Genomic DNA, 26,393 nt, shown 5'->3' on the forward strand with positions numbered 1-26,393 from the left:
GGCTTTTTGGGGGGGTCTGGCTTTTCCCAGTCTAATTTTTCTTTGGTATTGAGTTGTCAAAGATGCCAGAAGAGATGTAGATCCTACAAGAAGTGAAAGCTGCTGTCAAATCTGTTTGAGATACTACCAAAAAAACACATCAACGTAATTTATTCAACTTCTGTGCCCATCTCCCAGTAATGAAAGTGCCTTCTTTCTGTCCCCTGGACCTCTCCTCAGGTCTTTCGTAATGAAAAGACACAATAGTATATCCCTTAAATAAATTAAAATCAAGCTTTTATGTAGGTGCTGAAGAGTTGCAACCTGAACTATTGTTTGGGTACTATGGTGATGGGAGCCATATAATTAGGGCCTTGTGTAATTTTTTTTTTTTTTTTTTAAAGAAAATTCATGACAAAATGGGAAAGTATTGAGTTTCATGGCGTTTGCACAGAATGACCTGTACAAATAGTCAATTGCAAGGCTGGAATGACACTGACTAAAATTGACTCAGGTTACTGGTAAAATTCATTCCCTCCTTGAGAGCTTCCTTAAAAAAAAAATAGAAGTTTAGTGTTTGGGAGTATTTTCACAATTTCCGTGCCCTCTATGAAATCATGTTACACAGGGCCATACATATAATTACCTGTATCTGGCAAATGAAACATTACAGTTAAAGATTGGGGGGTAGGGGAAGGAAAGTGTTTTTTTTTTGTTTTGTTTTTTTAAATCTTAGTCCCTTTACAATGTGACATTCAAATCAACAATACTTTTGAGGTGCAAATTTTTTTTTCCAGATTTTTTCACTGGAAGGTGTGATTAGCTCAATTACAGCACCTACAGTTTCACCTCAACATGAAACAATGAAAAACTAAACAATAGCAGAACTAAAAATAACCTTCACTTGAAAATGTCTCTCTTACAATAGACACTAGATCTACTAAAGGGTCTCCATCCTATATCTTAGACCTCAACTTTTACCCACTATCCCTTTTACAAGTTAGTCTGCTCTTGCTCTGAAATGTCTCCACAGATTCCCTAGTCTGAGTAGTGTTCAAAGATGTACCGCAAAGTATTCAAACCCGTGAAGCCAAACTAGGTGTGACTTCAGTGGGCACAGGGATTATTCTTAAAATGGAAGCATGCAGAATCCCCATCAGTTTTTAATTTTGCATCTGCCCTCTGAATTTGGGGCTGCTGCTTTTTGTGCACAGATGTTTAGTTGTTTGACACATCACAGAAGCACTTCTGCCACTCTACTTATCAATGCATTGTTAGCTTCTCTAACCACTGTAGTGATGATTTTTAAAATGGAAAAAAATACACGTCAAGTTTTGCTGCCATTACCTGAAAGTGAGATCACTTCCTGGCTTTGGACTTTGGGTGCAGATCTATGAAAGAGCTGAGCTCTCTTCACCATTGAATTTCCATTGTAGTTAGGGAGATGCCTGTTTTTCCACAAAATATTGGGCTATGGTATTCTGTTGATGATGAAAGGATCCCCAGAAACTGTATTCTGGAAATGTTGTTAGTTAATCTTGAATAGGAAAAAGGCTGCTTATAATTCTCACCCCCTCCTGCTGAATCAGAGCTCCTGGCATTTTATAATTTTGTATTCAATTGTACAGTAGTCAATTGTAGAAACAGAAATGCTGGAGTCACTCCAGCTCATGAGTAGAACTACAACCAGGTAGACATGTGCTAATTATATGGAATTAAGCCATGGAGACCAATTATTCTCAATGGGTGAGGCACCCTATTCTCTATATTGTTATTTCCTGCAAACTAGTATAAGCTGTTCTCTCTAGCCATGTCTAGAGTAGGAAAATAGATAGTTATCCATATTTGCAAATACTAGCTTGTTTTTAAGGATGGCTTTCTCAACTGTAGAAATGTCCAGTGTGGATAGGGTTAGTTCAAGATCGAGGATAGATGCCTGCAATTGAACCTAGATTTCTTTGCTATTATAGTGCCGATATACATAGATTAGGTTATCAGTAGATACTGTCTTCCTTTACAAATATTTCAACTTGTCTAAAATGGTAACTCCATAATATATTCCATGGGGATGTGAAGTGACAAAAGCTGAATTTACATTTTGAAGTCACTATTGTACATCTTAGTGCAATGAAAGTGCAGTGGTTGTAATTATCAGGTTACTGTAGATGATTAATCAGTTAACTCACACGATTAACTCAAATATTAATCGTGATTAAAAAAAATAGTGATTAATCGCACTGTTAAACAGAATACCAATTGAAAATTACATTATTTTTGGAGGTTTTTCTACATTTTCAAATATCAATTTCAATTACAACAAAGAATACAAAGTGTACAGTGCTCACTTTATATTTTTTTATTACAAATGGTTGCACTGCAAAAATGATAGTATTTTTCAGTTCACCTCATACAAGTACTGTAATGCAACCTCTTTATCATGAAAGTGCAATTTACAAATGTAGTTTTTGTTGCATAACTGCACTCAAAAACAAAACAATGTAAAACTTTAGAACCTATGAGTCCACTCAGTCCTACTTGTTCAGCCAATCACTAAGAGAAACACATTTGTTTACATTTACAGTAGATAATGCAGCCCACTTCTTAATTACAAGGTAACCTGAAAGTGAGAACAGGCCCTTCACATGGCACTGTTGTAGCTGGCGTCGCAAGATATTTACATGCCAGTTGCGCTAAAGATTCATATGCCTCTTCATGCTTCGGCCATCGTTCCAGAGGAGACGCTTCCATGCTGATGCAGCAAAGAGTCCTGTGGCACCTTATAGACTAACAGACGTATAGGAGCATGAGCATCCGTGGGTGAATACCCACTTCTTCGGATGCATGTAGCCAGACTAACACGGCTACCCCTTTGATACTTGACACCATGCAAGGCACTGCATTTAGCCAGACTAACACGGCTACCCCTTTGATACTTGATTCCATGCTGATGACGCTCATTAAAAAAATAATGCGTTAATTAAATGTGTGACTGAACTGCTTGGGGGAGAACTGTATGTCTCCTGCTCTTTTTTACCTGCATTCTGCCATATATTTCATGTTATAGCAGTCTTGGATGATGACCCTGCACGTTTGTTTTAAGAACACTTTCACTGCAAATTTGACACAATGCAAAGAAGATACCAATGTTAAACCTTGGGTCGAGTGCTGTAGCTATCTTTAGAAATTTAAGAATCTGCAGTGCCTTCCAAAACCTGAGAAGGATGAGGTGTGGAGCATGCTTTCAGAAGTCTTAAAAGAGCAACAGACTGATGCAGAAACTACAGAAGCTGAACCACCAAAAAAGAAAATCAACTTTCTGCTGGTGGCATCTGACTCAAATGATAAAAATGAACATGCATCGGTCCGCACTGCTTTGGATAGTTAGCGAGCAGAACCAGTCATCAGCATTATCTTCTGCAAATGTAAACAAACGTGTTTCTCTTGGCCATTGACTGAACAAGAAGTAGGACTGATTGGACTTCTAGGCTCTAAAGTTTTACATTGTTTTGTTTTAGAATGCAGGGGTTTTTTTGTCCATAATTCTACATTTGTAAGTTCAACTTTCATGATAAAGAGATTGCACTACAGTACTTGTATTAGATGAATTGAAATATACTATTTTTGTTTTTTACAGCAAATATTTGTAATAAAAAATAAATATAAAGTGAGCACGGTACACTTTGTATTTTGTGTTATAATTGAAATCAATACATTTGAAAATGTAGAAAACATCCAAAAATATTTAAATAAATGGTATTCTATTGTTGTTTACAGTGCAATTCATTTTTATAATCACTTTACAGCCCTAATGAAAAGGTGTATTTCAACCCTATTTACTCTGTTTTTTCAGATTGTCCCTTTGTGCTGAAACTTTCCAAACTTGGTCATTGCTTCAAGGAGTCTTTGGAAAAATCCAAGCTCAATATATTCCACCACTTGAATTTTTTGGCCTTTCTAGTAGTTTTACAAGTATTAAGCATCTGACACTCCTGTGAAGTAGACAGGGAGTTAAGTGCATCTCTCAAACTGAAATGAGTCTGGGCACAACTGGAAATAGAATCCAGAAATACTTCTGTACTGGGCTCTAACTACTAGATTCCTACCTATAGTAATGCAGTGCTCAGGTTGCATATTTGAAATCAAGAAATGTAAAACTTGTTTCCATTGTATTGCCAACTTGGCCACATTGCATACAGGCAGCATTCTTATTGTTCAGACTGAAATGTGAAACTTGATCTTTAGTGGAAAAGTTAATGGTACTGTGGGGACTATTTTGCATTTCTTGATTTTTTTGTATTCAAATACACAAATGAAACATAGTCGCAAAGCCTGTATTTCTGCAAACTTAGCTAAAAAGAAATTCTATATTATTTGAATGTATTCAAGATAAAAGAAAATAACTGAGGAATTCTAAATAAGTGAATTACGTACATATACCCAAGCCTCTTTACAAAAAACTCTGCACCATCCCATCCACCAAGAAACAAAGAATTATTTATAACCCTGCAGTGGTGATCTTAGAATTGAGGCTCAGGGACAACTTTATTTTTAAATCCCTTTAACACAAATTTTGTTTCTAAATTTCAGACTTTTACTTTACATAGCACTGAAAAGGTTTGCTTTTATTTTGCTTGATGTAGTATAGGTTTTGCCGTATTCAAATTCAGTACATGGGTTGTAAAATGAAAATAGTCTCAAGTCTCCAGGGTACAAAATGCTGTAAGCAAACTGGATGAAATGTCTGATCTATAACAGTAAGAGTGACAGCAGTAGGTAGAGGTCTGCATAGTACATACATGAGCTAAACAGGTTTCCGCACCCAACTCTGCCACAGTACCTCACTCCTGAGCTGCAGTACATTAACTGTTTTAATGAGCAAAGCTGAATCAATGCAAAGAGAGACCTTTACCATGTAACACTGCAGCTAGCACAGTGCTGCCTCAAAACAAGAGACCCAGCATGTCTGGCACACAGGATGGAGAAAAATACGCCATTTACTTATATTACAGACAAGATTTACCTAACTAATACTAAGCCACAGTTCACTCAGACAGCTGCGAGTTTAAAGTTTACTAGTCAGAGAAGCGGTTTCATTCACAGTGGGGCAAATACTTTCCATGGAATAATGGGAGAGGTTGTATGGGACTATATGCAAAAACTTGCCAAGTGGTCAGTGTAGTGACCAGAGCAGCAAGTTTTTTTTTTTTAATGCCATTGCTTAGCAAATGAAGTGGATGAGTACAGCGCCTGTTTTGATTTTTGGAAAATGACGTCCCTTTTTTGTTTTTGCTGGTGTTTGCCAGGAGGGAGAGGCTGAAGAAAGGAAATGACTGCTAGCAAACTGCAGTAGCTGCTCCCATGTGAACAGCAAGGGAAGATGTTCCCACCAGTCCATTAAGGGGGAACTCAGCTGTGTTAAATTTCAGAGTCCTCTCTCTTTCCAGCAAGAATAATAGAATTGGCTCTTACTAAAATGAATGTAGTTAGTAAAGAAGAGCTATAACGCAGGCCTGGTCTGCTGCAGGGAAAAAACCTGATCACAGCCACTCAAGAAACTGCCCTAATGTAAAAGCTCTACTGTAGATTGCATCACTGCACAGTTCGAAGCAGGCACGAACCCCATCATGAAAGCAGTGTCTTTGTCTGTCTGCACTAGGAATTTGCACCACTGCAGCAACAGCCATGGCTGGGTACCAATGGATGTACCTGGTCTGAATCCTCATTGCAGATAAAGCTTAAGTTATTTCTTGGGACTTGCCATTTTGCCGTGACAGGGAGAAAATGATGTTTCATTTCCAGCCATTTCAGCTCGATTCTTCAGGCTACTTCCTACATACTCAGCATTCCTCAGCTCCTTCTCCCTGACCCAGCTTTTCACAGAAAGCCAGAACTTTTCAACGAGGGTTGTCAACCCTCCAGGGTTGGCCGGGAGTCTCCTGGAATTGGCACTGATCGCCCAGTGACTATTGAAAGCAATCCAGGAAATGTTAATAGGATATTTTAAGAAAATGACATGTCATGTTGGGGGGAAAAATCTCCCAGAATAGCTTCAGTCAGAGTTGGCAACCCTAAGGTTAACCCCATCCTTGGGACCAAGTTGGAGCTACAGCAACTTAGGTAATTTGCAAGATGACAGTCTGACCTCAAAGAGTGGCAATATCCCTACCTCAGAACATGTTCCACAGTCTCTAAACCCATTGTCCTTGCTTTTAGACATGCCTACAGGCCTCATGATTGTGGCTTCCTGCCTCCACACAGTTCCTTAAGCCAGTACTTTCCTCACAAAGAATTAAGTGCACATGGTGGCAGTGAAAGGAAGGTATTGCTTAGCTAAGACAGAAGCAGGGACCCTTTTCTCCCTTCCCCTCCCCTTCTGTGAGTGCCTCCCTTACCTTCCAACCAAAAGCAGTGCACTGTGCCTGCCATAAAAGGTGTGCAATGCTTTCACTTTGCAAATCTCATCAACTTCTGCAGAAGAGAAGAATCATGGCTTCTCTGGCAGCTTAGCAGCAGAAGAGGGTGAAGTGGAAGAGAGCTGAAACAGAAGATCTGGATGTTGGATTCACAGAAGGAATGGATGTATCACACCAGCCCCAGAAATCTGGGATCAAGGGAAAGGTTTATAGATGCCTGAGTAAGACACAGTAGAGGAAATTGGAATATTGAATGTTGGGAAGATGTAGAGACTATTTGGAGAGCCCCGCTGAGGGCAAGGAAGAGAAACCTCTTTTTGTCAGCAGAAGGGGTGACCTGCAAACCACAGGAAATTTTCAGCTTTCCTAGGTATTTGGGTACTATTGAGTACTGAATTGTAATTATGGATCCTTAATCTATCTAGATTCTTATGAAAACAGCTTACCCATATTTCTTCAAGTAGTATAGCTATTGGTGCTCCACAGCTGGTGCCCATGCAACCCTTCTTGCCTTTGATTGGAGATTTTTCAGTAGCAATGCCCGTTCGGCCCAGACATCCACCACCATCTTAGGCTGTACAGCCAACTGCATCTTTTCTGAACTGATGGGTGATCCTCAATATCAAAGATGCATTAGTAGTACCATTCCATTATTTTTGCAAGAATTGGATTGCTGTGTTATAATTTGGAAAACACCATAAGTTATATCTTTGATATATTAACATCTTGTCAGGCAAAAGTTAAAATTTAGTTAACAGCTAAGACAGAAACCGCAGAACAAGCAGGAATGCTTCAGTAGCAAGGACACCTACACCTGTAAACAACTGATAAGCTTATATGGTCAATGCCCGCCCAGTAACTCAGCTCTTAGAACAGAATAAACCCTCCCTTCACAGCCCACCCGTTATCTTTAAGCACTCATCCCTACCTCCCCCCCCCCCCCGCCTCCTTCCCCCGCAAGGTAGTCACATCCAGGGCCGGCTCCAGCGTTTTTGCCCCCCCAAGCGGCGGAACAAAACAAAAAAAAGCCGCGATTGGCGGCACCTCTATGCCTCCGCTTCATTATTCTTCGGCGGCAATTCGGCAGCACGTCTTTCCCTCCAATAGGGGCCGAGGGACCCGCCGCCGAAGAGCCGGACGTGCCGCCCCCTCCGTTGGCCGCCCCAAGCACCTGCTTGCTGCGCTGGTGCCTGGAGCCGGCCCTGGTCACAGACGTTTGATGCAATTAGGATGACCTCTATATGTACGTACTGTTTTTATTTTTATCTTTGTTCAGGGTTCTCTCTTAACTTGTAACAGTGTCTGTCTCTGTATGTACAGATAAATGCAAATGAATTGATAAGAGAATGTATATAACTGGCCACTATGGCACCATATTTTTGAAGCTGCTTGTCAGTCTTCCTGGTACCGTGAATAAACCCCTTTCAGTATTGTCTGTGCTTGCCAGATTCTTGGGGAAAAGAATCTTTTTGCCTAACAATCTAACTGAATATACCTCGAACAACAACCAGTAAAGACGTTTAAGCCTTCCTAATAGTGCCTCTAAATGATGATAGAGCTTACTTACATTGCAAAGTTCGGGACAGAGACTTTTGCCAAGTGTCCGCACATTGCTTAGCAAAGTAGGACTGAAAACTCCAACTGTTACTGGAATATAAGCGAACAGTTGTATGGAAACCTTCAGTTGCACCTGAACAGTGTCTCTACAAGAGGCACATAACTCTAAAAGCTCTGGCTGTTGCACCAACCTTGCAGGGGTTATTTTGGTGTCGCCAGTTGAAATAGAAAGAATATATTGTCTAAAATGTGAGTAAATTCAGTTCAGGTTTTATTGCCAATAAGGAGTATGTGTTGCTAAAACTAAGTGTGGCACATTAAGAAATTCCTATTAAGTAGTCAAACAGTTTCTGCATTTATTAAATCCAGAGACACCAAAATCAGTCTAGCAGGTGCCTCTGTGCTGATAGCCTGAGACCTTAGAAGTGGGTGTCTGAAAATTCTAACTCTTAATTCCAAAGTTATTTGCTGTAAAAGCCACTTGGGGCACCAAAATGAAATCATGTTTAATTATTATAAAAAGCACATGAAATACCACTGCACATTGGCCTGTAAATATGGTTGAAAGCAAACTCCAGCTCTAGAGGGCCTTGTTCAGTTGCTGCACTGCCCTTCTTGAAGAGGCCTTGTCATGTTGAGTTTCTTCCCATCAAGTGGGCTTTGTTCTGTCCAGTACGGATACAAGACATGGTTGTTCTTGGTGTGATTTCCTCCCAAATCCAATCTTATAAAAACATTAGAAATGTACCATGTTAACCATTTTAGTGGTAGGTTCTCCTCCTGCTAACTGCTAGTGCCAAAACTAATTAAACTGCAGAACTTCCTACGCCTGGCTTTGAAAGTCATGCACTCCCTTAAGCCAGCCACTACACCGAACTGATGATAATGGGAGAAGTGCTAGTGAAACCCCACACTATTCTGAATTAGGAAAATAAATGTTAAATTGAAACTTAAGAACTGCTTTTTGCATAGTTAGGCACTCCAATTATTTATAGAACTGGATTCTGTGCGGTTCTTATTTGAAATCACTGGCATTTGCACACAAACAGTTTAAGCCTAACTTGGAACATATTATTAAGTGCTTTGGTACAATGCACAATTTCAGATTGTTTTAAATTTAATCTCACTTCAGATTTGAAGAAGTATTGTTCACCTTATTCATTCATCTAAATTTGAGGCACAATATGAACATTCAGGAAAAGCTTTAGGAACAATGGTAACAAGCTACAGTTAAACAGTCAGACTATTACTGAAGATTTCTCTTTCTCCATTGAAAAGTTTTATGGCATTGAGAAGATTTTAATATTAAAATGGTATATTATTACTCAGTCTCTGAGTACGTTAGTCTCTGAATCTCTGCTATGACTGTCAAATGAGTGTTAATTGCTACTAATTATCAGACAGGTAAGGCTATCAAAAAAGGTACCATAAAGACTTTACAGGACCTAAATATCACTTGGAAATAGTGCAGAATTGAGTGCGTGCATCTTGCACATGTCATGTTATTGTAGACTGCTTCACTATTGTGGGCATGCTGTCTACAATGAAAATATATTACTAATCAGTGAAGGTTTTAACCAGAAGAATAGTCAGGCTACCATTTTCAAAAGAACCTAAAGAAACTCAGTCAATATCAAAGGAATTTGGGCATCTGTCTAAGGTTCTTTTGAAAGTCTGAGCCTCAATGTTCATAGGTCTGTTTGAAGGATGACGTTGGAACCAATTTCATTCTATGTTAAGTACAGGAAAAAGCCAAAGGGAGAATTATCCTATTTCCTCAAATTTTTGCTCAACAGAAGCCTTTTGGGCAGTGAGAGTGGGTCGGGATATCTAACATTGGTGGCTGTACATTTTGCATTAGTAAACTTGCAGTGGAAATTCTATCTCCTGGAATGAAAGAGAAATGTTACTTTAGACAGAAGTATAAAAGGTCATAAAATTAATAAAAGGTCAAACATATTACTACTTTCCTGCTGAATGGGTTAAAAGTAATGCTATTCCAAGCTTATCAGATACCTATACCAGGACTAATAATTGAAGGGTTAGGTGATTTGTTTCTCCTCCACTTTTCATAAGACAAACTGAGTATTCTCTCACATTTAGATTTCTTCTGTTGTGACTCTGGTAAGCAAACATGTTAAACGACTGAACTCATTGCTGCAAGATATAAAAAGAAGACCCCAATCAAAGTAGGGTTTGGGTTTATTTTAAATCCTTGGTCTGAAACGTATTTCTAAGAGTGAAAACTTACCACTAGCGCAAACCTTAGATTACATTTTGAGACCATTAGATATCTGTTAAACCTACCAACAATGGGTTAAGTTCTTCTGTCCTTAAAGCAGACTGTGGCCCAATATATTCATTATTTGTCCTTGTTACCAACATCTGAAATGCAAGTTCATATAATACCCCGTTTTAAGTATAAAAAGCCCACCTGAAGAAAACATTTACTACAAAAAAGTACTTGTTTGTTAAATATGATTTAGGCTACATGGTTGTTACAATACAAAGCAACAATAATTAGCAACTTTTTCTGAATCATAAAATATTTAATGTATATTTTGGGGGAATATACTGTATATAAAATTTCAGATCACAATATGAAGCGATTTGAACTGTCTCCAAGCTAGCACTGCCTTCAATGCTGAGTAGATGTATTGCCACTGATACAAGTCCTACTAAAAGCATACAGTTTTAACTAATACAAAAGTGGCTTGTTTCATATGAATTCTTTTTTTTACACAACTAGAGTGTCTTGAATACCCTCCTTAAGTGCAAAAAACACAGATCACTTTACACTAATGTAGCAACAATGCATTCATATTGTTCTCATTAGTCATTAGTAGTCAACTTGCATAAGATACAAGAAAAAGCACAATGAAGCTCACAAAAATAGACTAAAAATCAGCCTGTTCTTGCAAAAAAAGAAAAAAAGAAAAAAATGCAGCATAATGGGGGAAAAAAGAAAAAAGGATTATGCACACCACAGAATTTTTTGTTCTTTAATCAAACTGGTTTAAGTGCTGCTTTTTTGTTTTGTTTTGTTTTTTTTGTAAATCAAACTGCCTGGACCAGGCACAACTAATATTCAGGAGGCAGTGTGTAGCTAAAACTTCACTGAACTTCTTTTAATCCCCACAAATTATCTTCCTCTGTCCTGAGGTAGTTACAAAAAACCAACATAATTTAAGCATCAGCTACAGTTGACCAGTCAGAGCTGAGGCTTTTGTTTTTCTGTTTTAAAAACTAGTTGTCAACTGGCCAAGACTACCTTTGATGGTGAAAGACAGCTGAGAATTTGAGTTCTCACTACACAAAAGAGATGGCTGTAGGGGGAAGAGAGCTGCTTCAGAATGTGACAATATGTTGAGTCCCATCAAGTTGGCTGGTCCACTGTTGAATTTCCCATGTTTATTCTCCTTTATTGTCTATAGTCACTGGGAGAAGTCAGGTAGGAGCTGAACATATCATCGTCCTTTGCTGTACCCAGGGAAGAACTGGTCAAGTAGTGTCTGCAGTATCTTGTTGGGAACCATGGTGTAGCCCTTCCCAAGGTCATAGCGGCAGGCAGGGCAGGTGAAGACTTCAGCTCGGAAGGAGCGCTGTAAACAGCTCTAAGACACGCAAGGAAAGAAAATTACAGCTTTTCTTTGTGCTGAACAACTAGCTAAGCAACTACTAGGGAGCAAACGTAGTGCTCAGCATAGCTAGAACTGTTACTAAGCTGTTACTAAGTCTTCTGATACACATTCTTGCCGTTACACAGAGGAAGACAACAAAGAACTCTGTTCTTGGCTACATTACAAGCAGTAAGTTTGGCATGAATGAAAGTACAGGTCACCAGGGAAGGACTCCACTTCCCCCCGCCTCTCTGCGGGTAGGAGAGCTCCGTCTGCAGATTCTTTTTAGCATTCCTGCTAAACTTCTCAAACATCCCAGCCATTCATTTCAAGCTATGACTCTGAATACGCAGTTGTAGCTTATATCTAAACTTTTATGAACTTGCTAGGGCTTTGCAAATTCTTCCCTAATTCTTCCTTTCTTATTTTTTTAATCTAAATACTTTTTTTAAAACTTATTTTTATTAAGCTTACTATGCACACGCTAAATAAATAAGTAAAGCTTACTAATTGTATACAAGACAAAAAATCCAGGGCAAATGTCTAATGGTGTAAGTACTAAACAAAACAAAAAACATGCAGTCCACATCTACTCCATCTTTATGAAAGATCCCAATATTCAATCCTCAAGGGGGATATGTAGAATAATCATACACATGGTATTCCACAAAATCTATACCAAACATTTACAAATAAATATCCTATTCCCCTTTCTGTTGTCCCCAGGTCTCCAAGTGACCCCTTTTTGTCCTTCCCTAGGCATGTGGGTGGAGAAGGCAGAGCAGAATCTCATGGAACAGAGCCAGCCTCTGGGAGCAGCAGGGGCAAGGAGAATCTCAGCTCCTGGGCAGCAGTTATAGTAGCAGACTGTTCTGTACAATTTGAACTCTGGACATTGTTTTCTTCCCCCATGGTCATTCTGTTGCCACCCTCATTATCCTTGTCCTTTGGGATCCTCACCATCTATCCAGCCTTCTTCATTCCCTTCCTCTCTTTCCTTTATTTTTTCCACTCCCTTACTTCTGTTTATTCACCCCATCATGATAGTCCTGGCCAACGTTCCCTCTAATTTTTTATGTCCATGTGCGGAATGAATTTTGTTATGTGCACCAATATGGAGGTGATGTGTGGAGGGGGTGGGGCCAATGGGCGGGGGCTCAGGGGGCTCAGGGCTGGGGTGCAGGGAGTGAGGGCTCTCGCTAGGGGTGCGAGCTCTAGGGTAGAGCCGGGGATGAGGAGATTGAGGTGCGGGAGGGGGCTCAGGGCTCGGGCAGAGGGCTGGGGGGTGAGGGCTCTGGCTGAGGGTGCAGGCTCCGGGGTGCAGGCTGCCCCGGGGGCTGCAGCAGGGAGAGAGGACTCCCCCCAGCCCTCTCTCACTGCAGCTCAGGGCCAGGGGAGAGGCACCTCTCCTGGGCCACGGCAGCTCCGGCGGATCTGGGCTGGACTGGGGGAGGTGCGCCTCTCTCCAGCCATGGCAGCTCTGGCTAGGCTCTGGCTGCACTGGGTTGGGGGAAGGGCGCCTCTCCCCGCCTGTGCAGCCCTTGATAGCCTGCTGCTCTTAGGAAGACACTGTGCCTTACCCTAAGTGTCTGTACAGCATCTGGAACAATGGAATCTATTTTTTGTTCAGGATCTCTCGGTGCTAGCATATCATAAATAATAATAAATAAGTGATCTGTGTTGTATGAGGTGCTAACGCTAGTCTTAAAAATTAAACTTTGAGTAAATTTTGTACTTGGAAGATATAATGATCCAAGTACAGTTAAACCAAATACTTGTTCTTCTACAGAGCTAGTAAATCAATAACCTATCTCTCCAATGCAATGGCAGAGCTATTCTCAGGCATGCACATCCCTTGAACTGTGACCACATAGCTAACATGTAAAAACATATTGGCAGAGAAAACGCATGCAACAGAGATAACGGATATAACAGAAGCAGATGTGACATGTACAATGCAGTGTATGTGTCTATAGATACATCCCTATACACAAATTCTCTCTCTCTCTGTATATGCAAAGTCTTTACTGATTCTAGTAAACATTGGATTCCATAAACTGCCTGGTATCCAAGTCTTCAAGTCTGAAAATATGAAGTTTATGTATATGAAGTCTTATGGCAATAAACTCAAGCAGCTCAATCTATTTAGCTTAACAAAGGGAAGGTTAAGGACTGACTTGATTACAGTCTATAAGCCCTACTTGATAAATGGGCTCTTCAATCTAGCAGAGAAAAAGATATAACACGATCCAATGACTGGAAGTTGAAGCTAGACAAATTCAGACTGGAAATAAGATGTACATTTTTAACACTGAGGTGATTAACCGTTGGAACAATTTAACAAGGGTCATGGTGGATTCTCGGTCACCAGCAAATTTTAATCAAGGTTGGATTTTTTCTAAAAGATATGCTCTAGTGTAGGAATTATTTTGGGGAAATTCTATGGCCTGTGTTATACAGGAGGTCAGACTAGATTATCACAATGATTCCTTCTGGCGTTGAAATCTACAAATTTAATATAATTTCCCAATGGGTGCCCATCAAATAGTGTTAAGACACCATAACTTACTCAGGTAATGAACCAATATAATTTGTATTGCGTTGTTTTATCTAATCATTTGTTGTAGAATTTGATATGCTGTGTTCTTTCCTAAATAGATGAAATTAGGTCTGTCTTATTGTGCCAAAGTCTAGCTATTGGACCAAGTCAGTCCCTAGTGTAATTTCATTGATTTCAAGGAGCAACACTAAAGGAAGTTTGACACGTCTGTTTAAAAACAACAACAAAAACCTAATGCATTTCCATTTTTAAAAAAAATATAAAATGGAAGAAAATACGGATTACTCATTTAAAATAAACCATAATCACACCAAATTGGGAGCAAACTTATTGCATTCCTTGGTCAGAATGTTTGGTATAATTATTGTTTTGCTAAAATATAGACTGGCTCAGTTGACTGGTGCCTCAATGCCAGAAACTCAATCCAGAGCAGGACAGAGTTTGTACTTACTTTACAGACGTTATGGAGGCACTCTGTTGTCACTGGCTGGTAAACCAGCTCCTGGCAGCAGACACACATAAAGGATTGTTCCAGTTTCTTCAGAAAATTCTAGTGTAGGGCAAAGGAAAGAAAAAATGGGACGAGAAAGTTCTACTAACGGCACATCCATGAACATGGCAAACACATAAGAACGAATAATACCCTTGTGCGGATTGTCTAAAAATTACTGTAGCTAATGCAGTTTTTAACAAGGGCAAATCATTTGCCCAACTACTGTAGTAATCACGCCTACTTAAAATATGTACAAATTTAAACCTGGTGAGTCAAATTTTGCTTTCATTTACACAGCTATAAATCCAGAGTAACTGAGAACAGAATTGGGGCCCATAAGTGTTTGGAAAAAGCACAAAGACCAGTCCATTCTCATATGACAGCTTCTACGTTCATCCATATTTTATATAAATGTTATTCTTTTCCTAAGCCTTGGGCTCTAAGCAGGCCAGGAGTTCCCGAGTTAGTGCTGATTAATAATTTTGCACAAGTGCCAAGACACTACACTTCTCCAAATATGATTACATGACAGCTTGATTTTGTAGGTAAGCATAGTTAGCTTGTTTATATTCTAGCTTCCTTTTTTCATACCAGACAGTCTGAATTGCACATTTCTTCCCAAAAGCCCACTGGTATTGCTCCCACGCCTGCAGAAATATTGTGTGTCTAATATAGCCATGCACTCACCTTGTGCCAATGTTATCTATTTCTATATTCTGCTCACCTCATGCTTGCATGACTGAACTGTTATTTACTGTTTCTTCTTAGATTGTAAACTTCTTAGGGAAGAACAATGCTAAGCACATTAATAATAAATAATAAACACTGAACTTGTTATACCTTTGTTTTTTTCAATTGGCTTTAAATTCGTTATTTTGGATATTTGGTTGGGTTAAGTCTTCCTCAACCCTTCATACCCATGACAAATACAACCTGACGGAGTGGCCAGGAAGCTGGTCCATGGCCATGCTAAATTTCCTGCTTCTCCAAATCCTCCTGGGAATCCAGAGAACCAAGGTTATGAAAAAGTACTAGCTCCACATTAATGTTTGTTAAAACAGTAAGACCTAGGGATTCTCAGCAGGGGTCAGGAAACATGGGAAGTTATGTACCTGTATTAAGTGATCATTCTTCCCTTTTGAAGCTCCCTTTGTCACAGACGTGCAGTATTCTAGCAAAGTGATCTCTACTTCTCTACACAGAGGGGAGCAAAGCACCTAACCCTTTCCTGGAGCAAGCCACCTCTGCACCTGCTATTGTACTCACACAAGGATTGTGGCTAGTTTAATTACTTTCCTCTATGCTGTGAAAACAGATGAAAAGAACACTCTGCAAACGTAAATGTTCATCCTTACATCTCAGTCTTCCAAAGCAACCCATTGGGATAGGGCAAATTTGTATTGGGTATTTTAGAAGCACAGTAGGCCTTACGCAGATTCTAGCTCTGATATTTTATTGGCTCAGGATCTCCTCACTCCATACAGAAGTAAAACTGGAATTATGATTACACAAAATATAGACCTTGAAAATATTTTTTTAAAATATCAGAATCATTTGATTCAAACTGAACCATATATACAGTACAAGTGAAAACAGTAGACATCAGTGTGCTTTAATGGTCAAGAGGTCCATTTTCAGTGCAGAGAGCTAGCTGCATTAACATTAGTGGGAGCTGTATGGAAATGTATATAGTATCAGGCAGTGTCAAAATTATAGGTAGGAATCTAGAGGAAAACTACTTCCCAGTAACTGGATTTCCCACAAGCTAGTATTTTCTATTGTTACACATACATGTCACTATACCCTTGTGTAATGTATAACTTTAGGAGTCAAACCTCTCCAATCATTTAAAAAAAGTGAATACACATGCCTTGGAGGGAACAGAGGAAAATGGCTCATAACTTTATCTCAGCTCCTGTATAGCTACTTGTCTAGCAGCAGTGTAGTGGAGAGGTATCTTAAGTGGAAAAACAGGGAACTACAGGTACTTCTGCTTTCAGAGAATTCATGTTAATAACAAGTAAATTGGTCCTGCTACTTCCCAAATACACCTCTACCCCGATATAACGCTGTCCTCGGGAGCCAAAAAATCTTACCGCATTATAGGTGAAACCGCGTTATATTGAACTTGCTTTGATACGCGGGAGCACGCAGCCCCGCCCCCCCGGAGCGCTGCTTTACCGCGTTATATCCAAATTTGTGTTATATCGGGTCGCGTTATATCGGGGTAGAGGTGTAAATGGAATTTTTTTGGTGTTCATTTTTAGGCATCCTATTTTCCTGCTTTGGATTTTTCTGAAGTCCCTTTTCTTTAGAGTTTTGCTAGTGTTTTTTGTTCTGTCCTTTCCCTCAGTGTGTCTGGAAGGACCAGCTAGTTACAGGCTATTATAAGGAGTTTAGACTTTCCTGAAGAAGACAAATATAGATACTGTGGACTGATTGGTACTAAATACTGATGCAGGCATTTAACACAGTTGCTGATAGCTGGCTGTTGGAGCAATGGCTCTGCAAAGTGTTTGTGTACTCTATTAACATTAGGTATTTTTTTCTCTCTAGGATCAATCTATAGACTACTACTATTTCTACATCAATCTACACATTCAAAGTGATTTACCTAATCAACTAATTACTACCCATACATTTTCTTTGTGTGTCTATTCCCATAAATATTGTCCTCTACTGGACATTACATCACCCATATCTACTCAGGTGTGCTCATGTTATCCTCTGATGACTGCAGCTTGGAGAACAATAAGGAGGGCAAAGAGGGAGAGATATAGAAGAGGGAGGTGAGATGGAAAGAAAAAGGGAGGCTGGGATGGGGAAAAAGCAGAGGTAGAGAGGGGAAAAAGAAAAAAAATAAGATGAAAAGAGTTATAAGGAGGGAGGAAGAGAAGAGAAACAAACAGAAAAGGGCAAAGGTGAATGAGAAGATGGGAAGAAACGACTACTGATGATATCAAACTCACTTACCCATGGACTATCACCAGCTACTCATATACAGTAGTATTACAGCCAAGCATGTAGGGCAAAGGTGGGCTTTTTTGGGGGGTATTTTTAATATTTAAAGAATTTGTAATTGGGAGGCAGAGAGATGCTCTGGGGAAGGCATAACATTTCTTAGTTTTTCATGACTTGATTTTTGACCTTCAGCTTTACTCTCCGTGCTTTGGTTTCTTGATCTGTAAATTGGGTAAAATAACTACCACCCAGAGTGTCATGAACATTAATGTTCACATATAGTATATTTTGGGGAGGGAGGTGGTTTTATTCTGCACTTACCCTTTTGAAGGGATATAAGCTCTGTGGAATTTTTATGTTGGGGTTTTGTCTCTCCACCCTGGACTATCCCTTGTTGTTTCCTTAACATTTTATGTACTTATACTGTACACTGTGTTTTACATACACCCTTGCTGTCTTAGGGACTGAGCTTGCTGCCCCATATCATGTGAATAGGGATTGCCCCCAACTAACAGCTGCAGGATTGGGCCCTTAAACGATCTTTATCCTGAGAGATAAACGTACACTACCACAAATAATGTGTGTACTTTTTAAACTAACTTGGTATCTGAACCTTTGGATATGACTATCCACATCAGGCCTTCCCAGCGTTTCTCTACTATCTCCTTTTTGAGTTAGAACACAAAATTAAATTTCCTGTCAATTAAGTAAAGACAGTATTACTGAGAAGCATTATCTTTCTTCTTATGTCTTATTTCTCATGCCTGCATCACACAGAGGACATATATTCACAATGTAAAAGATGACAGAGATAGCAACTGTATTTGAGTTTTTGTGTAAAAAAAAAAAAAAATTAATAATAAATAAATAAATAAATAAATCCCCCCCCCCCCCATATTAACATTGGTGTGTTTCAAGTATGAGACAAGAGTTAATAAAATCTCTCTTTCAAACTATGTAGGCTAAAATTCCCGCTGACATAAAAATGCAGAATAATATAAGCAAGCTGCAAACATACTGGTCCTTCCTTAAGTGAAGCAAGCACTTCATCCCACAGTTTCTGGTTCAGACAGTCTTCTCTTATCAGCCACTGCTGTTGCTGGGTTAGCTGAAAAGCCTCTCCTTTCCCTCCATCTCCCATTCTCATGGTTTTGGACGTGTTTTTAGGCTCCTCTATACCTACTGAAAAATATTATCAGCAGACACAATAAGAGCAGAGTGTTAGTTTGAACTATTAAGAAGGGAACACAAAGCATCTACAAGTCTTAAACAGGAATCTTATTTGTGAAAAACTGTAATAATTTTTTCCTATTCAGCTTTATTCTGGACTGCAGCACAAGGCTACACATAAGACTGTTCATTTTTTTCTTTCTGAAAAAATAGAAAAAGTGTTAGGAATGGAGAGAAAAATTATACAGTATTTTCTTTTCTCGTACAGTTTTATCCTTTCTCCCCTACCCAGCACTGAACAGGATCCTATGAGGACCAACCTCTCCTTTACATTTAGTTGAACACTTGCTTCACTAACATTTTTTCTTATTTCACATTCTTATCCCAAATGGCTTCCTGTTTTCTTAGCAGTTTTCATATTCTTGACTTTAAATATATACAACTTGACAGAACTCGACCTAGTGTCAAAAAAATAAAAAGACATACCATTATCAATTGACCGTTTCTGGTTTCCATTGCTCTGTCTGGTTGGCTCCTGTTTCACAGTTTGCTTTTTAACCTTATCTTTCTTCTCTTTACTAGCCATGGCTTCCAGATAACCTTCTGGATACTAAACAGAAAAACAAAGATTTATTTTTTTAAAAGATAAAACAAAATCTGCTGGAATATGGGGATGTCCATTTCCAAAGAAAACTTCAACCACAAAACCTACACATTGAAATAATTTCAAAGGACTCACATAAGCAAGAAAATGAAGTTACATGTGTAACATCTATTTTTAGGGAATTGTAATTCAGTCATAAAATCTGATGAAGCTTGATGTAAAAGGGACCAATCCAGTGAAAGATATCCATGGCCTTCCAAACTCCACAAACCACAGAGTTAAAGCTGAAGATGCTGATTCTGTGACAAGGTAATCCATCCAAGGAAAAGGTTGGCCTGTTGAGAAAGGCAATACTGCCTTGAATCTTCCCAGCTCCAGAACAGGGAGTTGGCAAAGCTACTTGGGGGAGGGGGGGGGGAAACTCATGTGAAATGAGTTTCCAGTTGCCCAGAGGTTCTGCAATCCTGAGAGATTGGCCTCTCTGTGGGAACTCCACAGTCATTGGGTACAAAGTTGGGAAAAATAACAGACACAGGGACATATTTTTTTCAAAGTTATCAGGGGAGATACATTTAAGGCTCCATTTAGCAACAATGAAACAACTCATATGAGTAGTATTCAAAATGAGAAATAGTTGTCCTACTGGGCTCTCAAATAGTGACAAACACATAAAAGCAAGGTAATTCAGTGTTCAGGCCCAAAGCTCCAGCCAGAATTCATCCTGCTTTGCCGAAATATTGCAATGTTTTCTAAACTGCTGGAAATCTTAAATATTTTGTGAGCTTACCACAATGAGTATGTGAAGAATGGGGATGGAATTTAACTGACTTTTTTACAATTAGAATTTAAGTTAGACTCAACTTATTTGAATAAAACGCTGAAACAAGTTTGTGAATTTAGATTCTAACCTGTACATTCAGACCCAATTTCTTTGACCGTTCTATTCCTTCTGAGGTCCAAGGCGCAGGTTCAACATCATCTCTTCTCAGAAGATAACGCCAAACTAAGAATCCACATTTTCCAATTTCTGGCCAATATTTCACCACCTAAATCACAATAGTTCCAGTACTAGTTTATGCATTTTCTCCAACAGCTTATAAAATTGTGTCATACTAGGTCCCCAAATCAAATTCAAGCAAATCTTGCCAGAAGTTGAATGTTCTCACTTCACTGGATTTTCATTATTTTACCATAAACCATCAAACACACATAAATAGTCATACTGTATATAGATTAAAGAGAACATAGCAGACTTGATTCATATTATATACACTACAGTTTTAAATCTTCTTTTCCCTCCACTGTCAAATGGTTATTTCGATAAATGTAGAACAGTATGTTCAGTGATATACATTCTTATGCTAGATGCTAGGATTTTAAGAAGTGTGTGAAAGATTTTTTTGAGAGGCGTGGGGTTAAAAAAAAAAAAAAAAAAATCAATGGATTCCCAGGGATCAGTTTGGTTCTGTCCATGTTTGTAAAAACAGCTTATCTACTCAGATTGATATATCCTTGTTATTGACTATGTTCTGCTACTGTTTTTTTGCTTTGAATACTTTAATTTCAAATAGTCTTCAATACAGAATGAGCTAAGCTACATAATCTTTACTAAGACACCATGATCACTTTCTTCCAATGTAATAATAAAGGCTATGAAACATTAGAATCTGAACAGCATTTTCCTCTTAAAATGCAATAAAGTAGGTAGCAGAAAACTGTGTACCTTATAAATGCCATCATATCTATTGCCTTCCTCAGGGGCGTATTTGCTGATCCTTCGTCCTTTAGAACTGCGCACCACTCGAACTGGTTTACCAGCTCTCCAATTCTTAGACTCTGCTCCATTTTTATCATCCAATGGAGCATCACAGTTTAGGGCCAGTGCCCTAAAAACGTATTAAAAAGTCTTCATATAATATAATGCATCATAAAATATAATGCTCAACATGAATGTGACTAGGTCACGCTTTATTTGCCTTCCCAGATTATGCTTTCACCATCTAGCAGAGGGATAGATAACCAGATTTCTAGTAAAGTCCTCCCCAAGGAAGTGGACTGAGGCCAGAAGTGACCATAGGAGTTTTCTAGCATCCATATCAGTAATAGCTCTGCCATGCATGACAGGGGGAAAAAATGGAAACGTGGAATTTTGTTTTAAGTGTTCAAGTAGAAAACCTCAGGGATGCTAACAGGCAAAACATGATGGCATGCAAAAAGCTGAACATTATTTATATTTTAGAATAGCTATTTCTCAAATAATGTGGCAGGAATGATAAAATCTGAATGACCAGCTATAGCTAAGGCAAAGTTTATATCTCCCTATTCTTCCTTCCACATCATTTCAGGTTATCAGGTTTCTAAAGTGGCATCTTTACCAAAAACAAATAAACAAACAAAAAGTATGGGGAAAAAGTAAAATGTATATAGGAATTAGTATTTTAGCCAATAACAAACACATGTGAAGATATAAAACCAGTCAAATAGTCACATCTGGAAAAGGTATGCAATAACTGTCCAACAGATCTCAATAACTAAAGCATTACTTTTCTTTGCCTGTGAAACTGCCAAAGAATAGGTACTGTGTGAGCAATAACAATTTTAAGGTTAGGCCACTAGCCATCTACTGGATTTCAGAGCTCAGGCTCCAGCCCAAGCGGGAATGTCTGTACTGCTATTTTTAGCTCTGTACCACAAACCCACGTCAGTTGACCCAGGCTCTGCAACTCACTGCCATGGGGTTTTTTTTTTTTTTGCTGTGCAGATGTACCCGATGAATAATGCTTTGAAAATTTTTCATTATCTCAGGGTGAGAACCTACAGAAAATAAACTAGTTTTCCCGTAAAGAATTCATCACTGTTTGAACTCTAACGACGTTTACTAATAGATGTTTGCCCAGGACTTCTTGGCCACGCCTTCACAGTTTATTTGTTTGGTTTGATCAGCGGCTGTGCATTAACACTTTGCTAGTTTGCTTTGGTCAAGTCTCATTTCAAAGAGGACTAGATCAAAGCATACTAATGAACTGTTATCGAATGGCAGCAGAGTCCATAACGTTACTGTGACCATAGTGAGAAATTATATATTTTTTACTTTGCCTCTGCCATTAATTATGCATTATTTTACTGTGACAAAATTCTATCAATTGTCATAGTATGAGGTTAATGTTGAAGAGCACAACTCACTTGGAATATCTTTTTAAAAAATAGTTTGTAACCTATTAGCAGCCTGTTCATTAATTATTATTATCTAAGTGCACCCTAGCCATGAAGACTACAATTTGTCATAATTGCAAGTCACTGTAGCTGAACTATATCAAATTCTTGAGGCCAAGTTTTCAGAAAGAGTACTAAGGTCTACGTGCAAAAAAGTCATGCACTGCTATGCGTACAAAAAGTTTGTGATCAAATGGTGGCTGTTCAGATATCTAAGTTGCCTAATGCATGAACCTAAGTCTTCTTGTTCTGAAAATTTGGTCCCTTATGTTTAATCACCAGAGAAGTCAGGTTAACACTCAGAAAAGAAATATGGTGGAATTTCCCATATGAACTACTATCTTATTAAATTCAGAAGATGCCTTTTGAGGAGATGCAAAATGAAGCTTCTCAGTGACTTTAGGTCAGTATAAGATGTCATGTATTCATATACAGGCGAATGTACAGGATTGGATACTGATCACCTTTCCTGAATAACTCTGCCTAATCTTGTCCCAAAAACTGGTCATATGTTATTTGACTTTCTTCTGTACATAATAAACATGCAGCCATGTTCTGTGAAAAACTGCAATACTTCAGTTTGGCAACCCGGAATACTTAAAAGAAATCTACTTATATGAACACCGACTAGCAAAACACAGATAGATGAAATTCCGTCTTTACAAGAATATCTGGATCATCATCGCTTTAGTGAGGAGTCCAGGGATAAGGGCTGACCATTTAAATGCATTGCTGTACTTTGGAAAAACTGATGAATCATCAAAAAGCAGAAATGTTTTTTGTTAAAATCACAGGTTAGTAGGCTTCTCTTTCTTCTTCAATGCAAAAAGAAATGTTTCTGGATGTACTGATTAAATGACAGAGATCCTTCGCATTGAGTTTTGGTGGAGATATGAAAAGGCTAATGTGAAAAAGTGCAGTTAAAGAACAAGTGAAAGCATTTAATGAAATCACTCAGGAGAGTTATAACAGATCTGTTCTCCTGCTTGCGAATGAAAATCAACTGACAGGGCACTGATGCACTCCATCAGAGATGATGTCATCAGAAATTCCTTTATTACCCTGTGCTGGTTGGGGAAAGAATTATCATGTTGCCTGGAATCCTATGTAAATAAGGTAAAGAATGGTTGTGAATTCTAAGGAATTTTGTGAGTACAAAACCCCCCCACCAACGTAGCATCTTTGAAGTGCTGTTATTTATACTAGTCTTACAACCACTTCATCTGGATAACTAGAAATAAAGGTGACAAACAAAGCAACTGCAGCTCTTTCTGAGGGGCCACTTTAAGACAGCAGTAGACTCATGCTTGAAAGGTGGGGAAATGCTTCAATCCATGTCCACTCACTGAGTGATTTCCTGTAATAAGAAGGCTGAATGCCATGTCTGCTATAGCAAAGATCCAAAAATTAATTTTGAACACTGACATGACCTAGTTCCAGCAAAAACAAAAACTAGACTGCAAAAAATCATAAAAATGTATCTATTACCTTTTCTCCAGATTACTTATATCCTCATTTGAGATAAACTGTGTTTTATATCTACAGCAACTATGTAACAATTAAACACAAAAAACTAATTAAAAGAATAGTAAGGTTACAAAGTCAAGGATGCAAATACTAAGAAATGCTTGCATTAAGTTGCCCGTGCAAAACTCCTCTAACACTGTCACCCAAGCCTGTCTCTGTCCCTATGTTCTCAACCACCCCCACCTTAGTTCTTGTTGCCCCCTTTCACATCCCTCTGTATTCAAGTGAGGCTGTTCCTTCTCTTCTTCATCACTGCTTGGGCACTAGCAGGTGGAGCATTGAGAGTCTGGGAATCTCCCATCTCTCAGTTCCAATGCCTGGCATTACAGTGGAACTGTGCTGCCAGAAGAGAGATTGCAGGGAAGTCGTACTTGGTCTTTGCAACGCTTCACTGCACTATGCTCAGGCGATCTATGGGAATAATGCATGCACAGTCCGGTCAGCATCTAGGAGCTGTGATGAAGATGAAACATGCCCACTGCAAGCAGAATCTTCAGAGAATACGGCTGCCAAACTTTACAAAGCCTTTACTGAGCATGTCTGAACTGCAATTTTTCAGAGGCTTATAACTTGACCAAAATTAGGCAGATTTACATGGGGACAGCAAAAGAAATATCCTTAACATCATCGCAAGCCCGGGCCTAATTTCATGCCCTTGCTCCAATACATGGATGCACTAGCACTTCAGTGAACAGATCTGATTTTTTTTTAACCTGGGTAAAACATTCCCCAGGTTATGTTCTTGCAAATGGTTAACCATTTTAGCTAAATAAGTAAGCCTGCCTTAGCCAGATACTTGGCATGGAAAATTTCAGCCTGAACACTCAAAGTTTCGCGAAGTTATGCCATTGAAAACAGGATCCTATAGTGGATAGGGTTACCATATTTAAACATTAAAAAAAAAGAGGACACTCCACAGGGCCCTGGCCCCGCCCCAACTCCACCCCTTCCCCAAAGTCCCCGCCCCAACTCCGCCCCCTTCCCTGATCGCCCCGCATTCCCCCTCCTCCCTCCCAGCCACGCGAAACAGCTGCCCGAGCGCTACCGGCTTCACGGTTTGCCGGGCAGTCCCCAGACCTCCAGACCCCGCGCTTCCCCAGCGCAGCCGGAGCCCGGGAGGGGAAGCGCCCGGCTGGGGGCGCAGGGTCTGGAGGCCTGGGGGCTGCCCAGCAAACCGTGAAGCCGGTAGCGCTCGGGCAGCTCGACTCTTCAGCTACACAGAGCTGAGGTGTCTGGGGGGAGCAGCAGCAGCTGCCGCCACCGCCGCGGGGGAATCCGCCTGCAGCTCGCAGCCTGCCGGAGCTGCTCTAAGGTAAGCAGGGGACTGGGGCAGGGATGCCGGCAAAACAAAGCTGGGAGTATTTTTCCGGACATGTTCGGCTTTTTGGCAATTCCCCCCGGATGGGGATTTGAGGACCAAAAAGCCGGACATGTCCGGGAAAATCCGGACTTATGGTAACCCTAATAGTGGAATGTGTTAGGCAACCTTAACCAAAGACATAGCTACCAGCTAAACCTATAATACAGCAATGTGTTTTATTCAGCTACAATTACTGTTTTAAATCAATATAACAGGACACTGATAAAATGCCAGTGGATAGCCAGAGGTACCACCATTTACAAGGGTTTTAGGTGATAAAAGGAACATATCAAAAATTAGTTTTAAATTAATGGAATACAACTGTATTGTTCTTTGAAAGACTTTAATTTATTCTTCAAAACTTACCTGTTCATGTGTGTTAATGTTTGATCAAATGAATGTTCTCCAATCCTTTTATTTCCAGAAAGATCTCTACCACCACTCCCAGTGTAAGTGAATTCATCGCCTCGATCCTGTGGGAGAAGATTATCCTCATTTTTAACATTCCAAATTAAAGCATCTGAACTGAAAACACCATTCCTTCATTGGTCCTGTTTGCTCAGACAAACATGAACATTTCCCTAACGCACAATTATGAATTTGTGCTCCGTTCCTACACGACCCTCCTTCTAGAAATTATACCAACACAAAGCTACAGGTTCCATGATCATCAGACTTCTGACTATTAAACCCTTAGCTTCTAAAAACTATGGAGGGAGGGCAGCATACACTGATTATAATTATAGTGTTATTAAGATAGAACAAGTTTAGTTTAGTAGGAAATCATATTTGCAAAATATGTATTACCATCGCTGATAAATAGGGTTCAATTCTGCAAGGTGCTGAGCACACTGGCCCTGATCCAGTGGAGCACTTAAGCATGTTCTTAACTATACTTCAATGACACTTGTGCTTAATGTTAAGACTGTGCAAAAG

General features: G+C 39.4%; 1 protein-coding gene across 1 annotated transcript in view; it reads right to left on the reverse strand.

The window, feature by feature from the left end:
* Positions 1–10,423: 10,423 nt before the first annotated feature.
* UHRF2 (ubiquitin like with PHD and ring finger domains 2) overlaps positions 10,424–26,393 on the reverse strand; it is a 178,798-nt gene continuing 162,828 nt past the window's right edge. The window contains exons 10-16 of the mRNA XM_065406006.1: positions 25,824–25,930; positions 21,081–21,243; positions 20,266–20,403; positions 19,240–19,363; positions 18,602–18,765; positions 14,581–14,679; positions 10,424–11,563 (exon numbers count right to left, since the gene is read on the reverse strand). Coding sequence (XP_065262078.1) covers positions 11,417–11,563; positions 14,581–14,679; positions 18,602–18,765; positions 19,240–19,363; positions 20,266–20,403; positions 21,081–21,243; positions 25,824–25,930 — 942 coding nt within the window. The 3' untranslated portion in view covers positions 10,424–11,416. The remainder of the gene's footprint in view (positions 11,564–14,580; positions 14,680–18,601; positions 18,766–19,239; positions 19,364–20,265; positions 20,404–21,080; positions 21,244–25,823; positions 25,931–26,393) is intronic.

This window comes from Emys orbicularis, chromosome 6 (genome assembly GCF_028017835.1).
Source record: "Emys orbicularis isolate rEmyOrb1 chromosome 6, rEmyOrb1.hap1, whole genome shotgun sequence".
Lineage (NCBI taxonomy): Eukaryota > Metazoa > Chordata > Testudines > Emydidae > Emys > Emys orbicularis.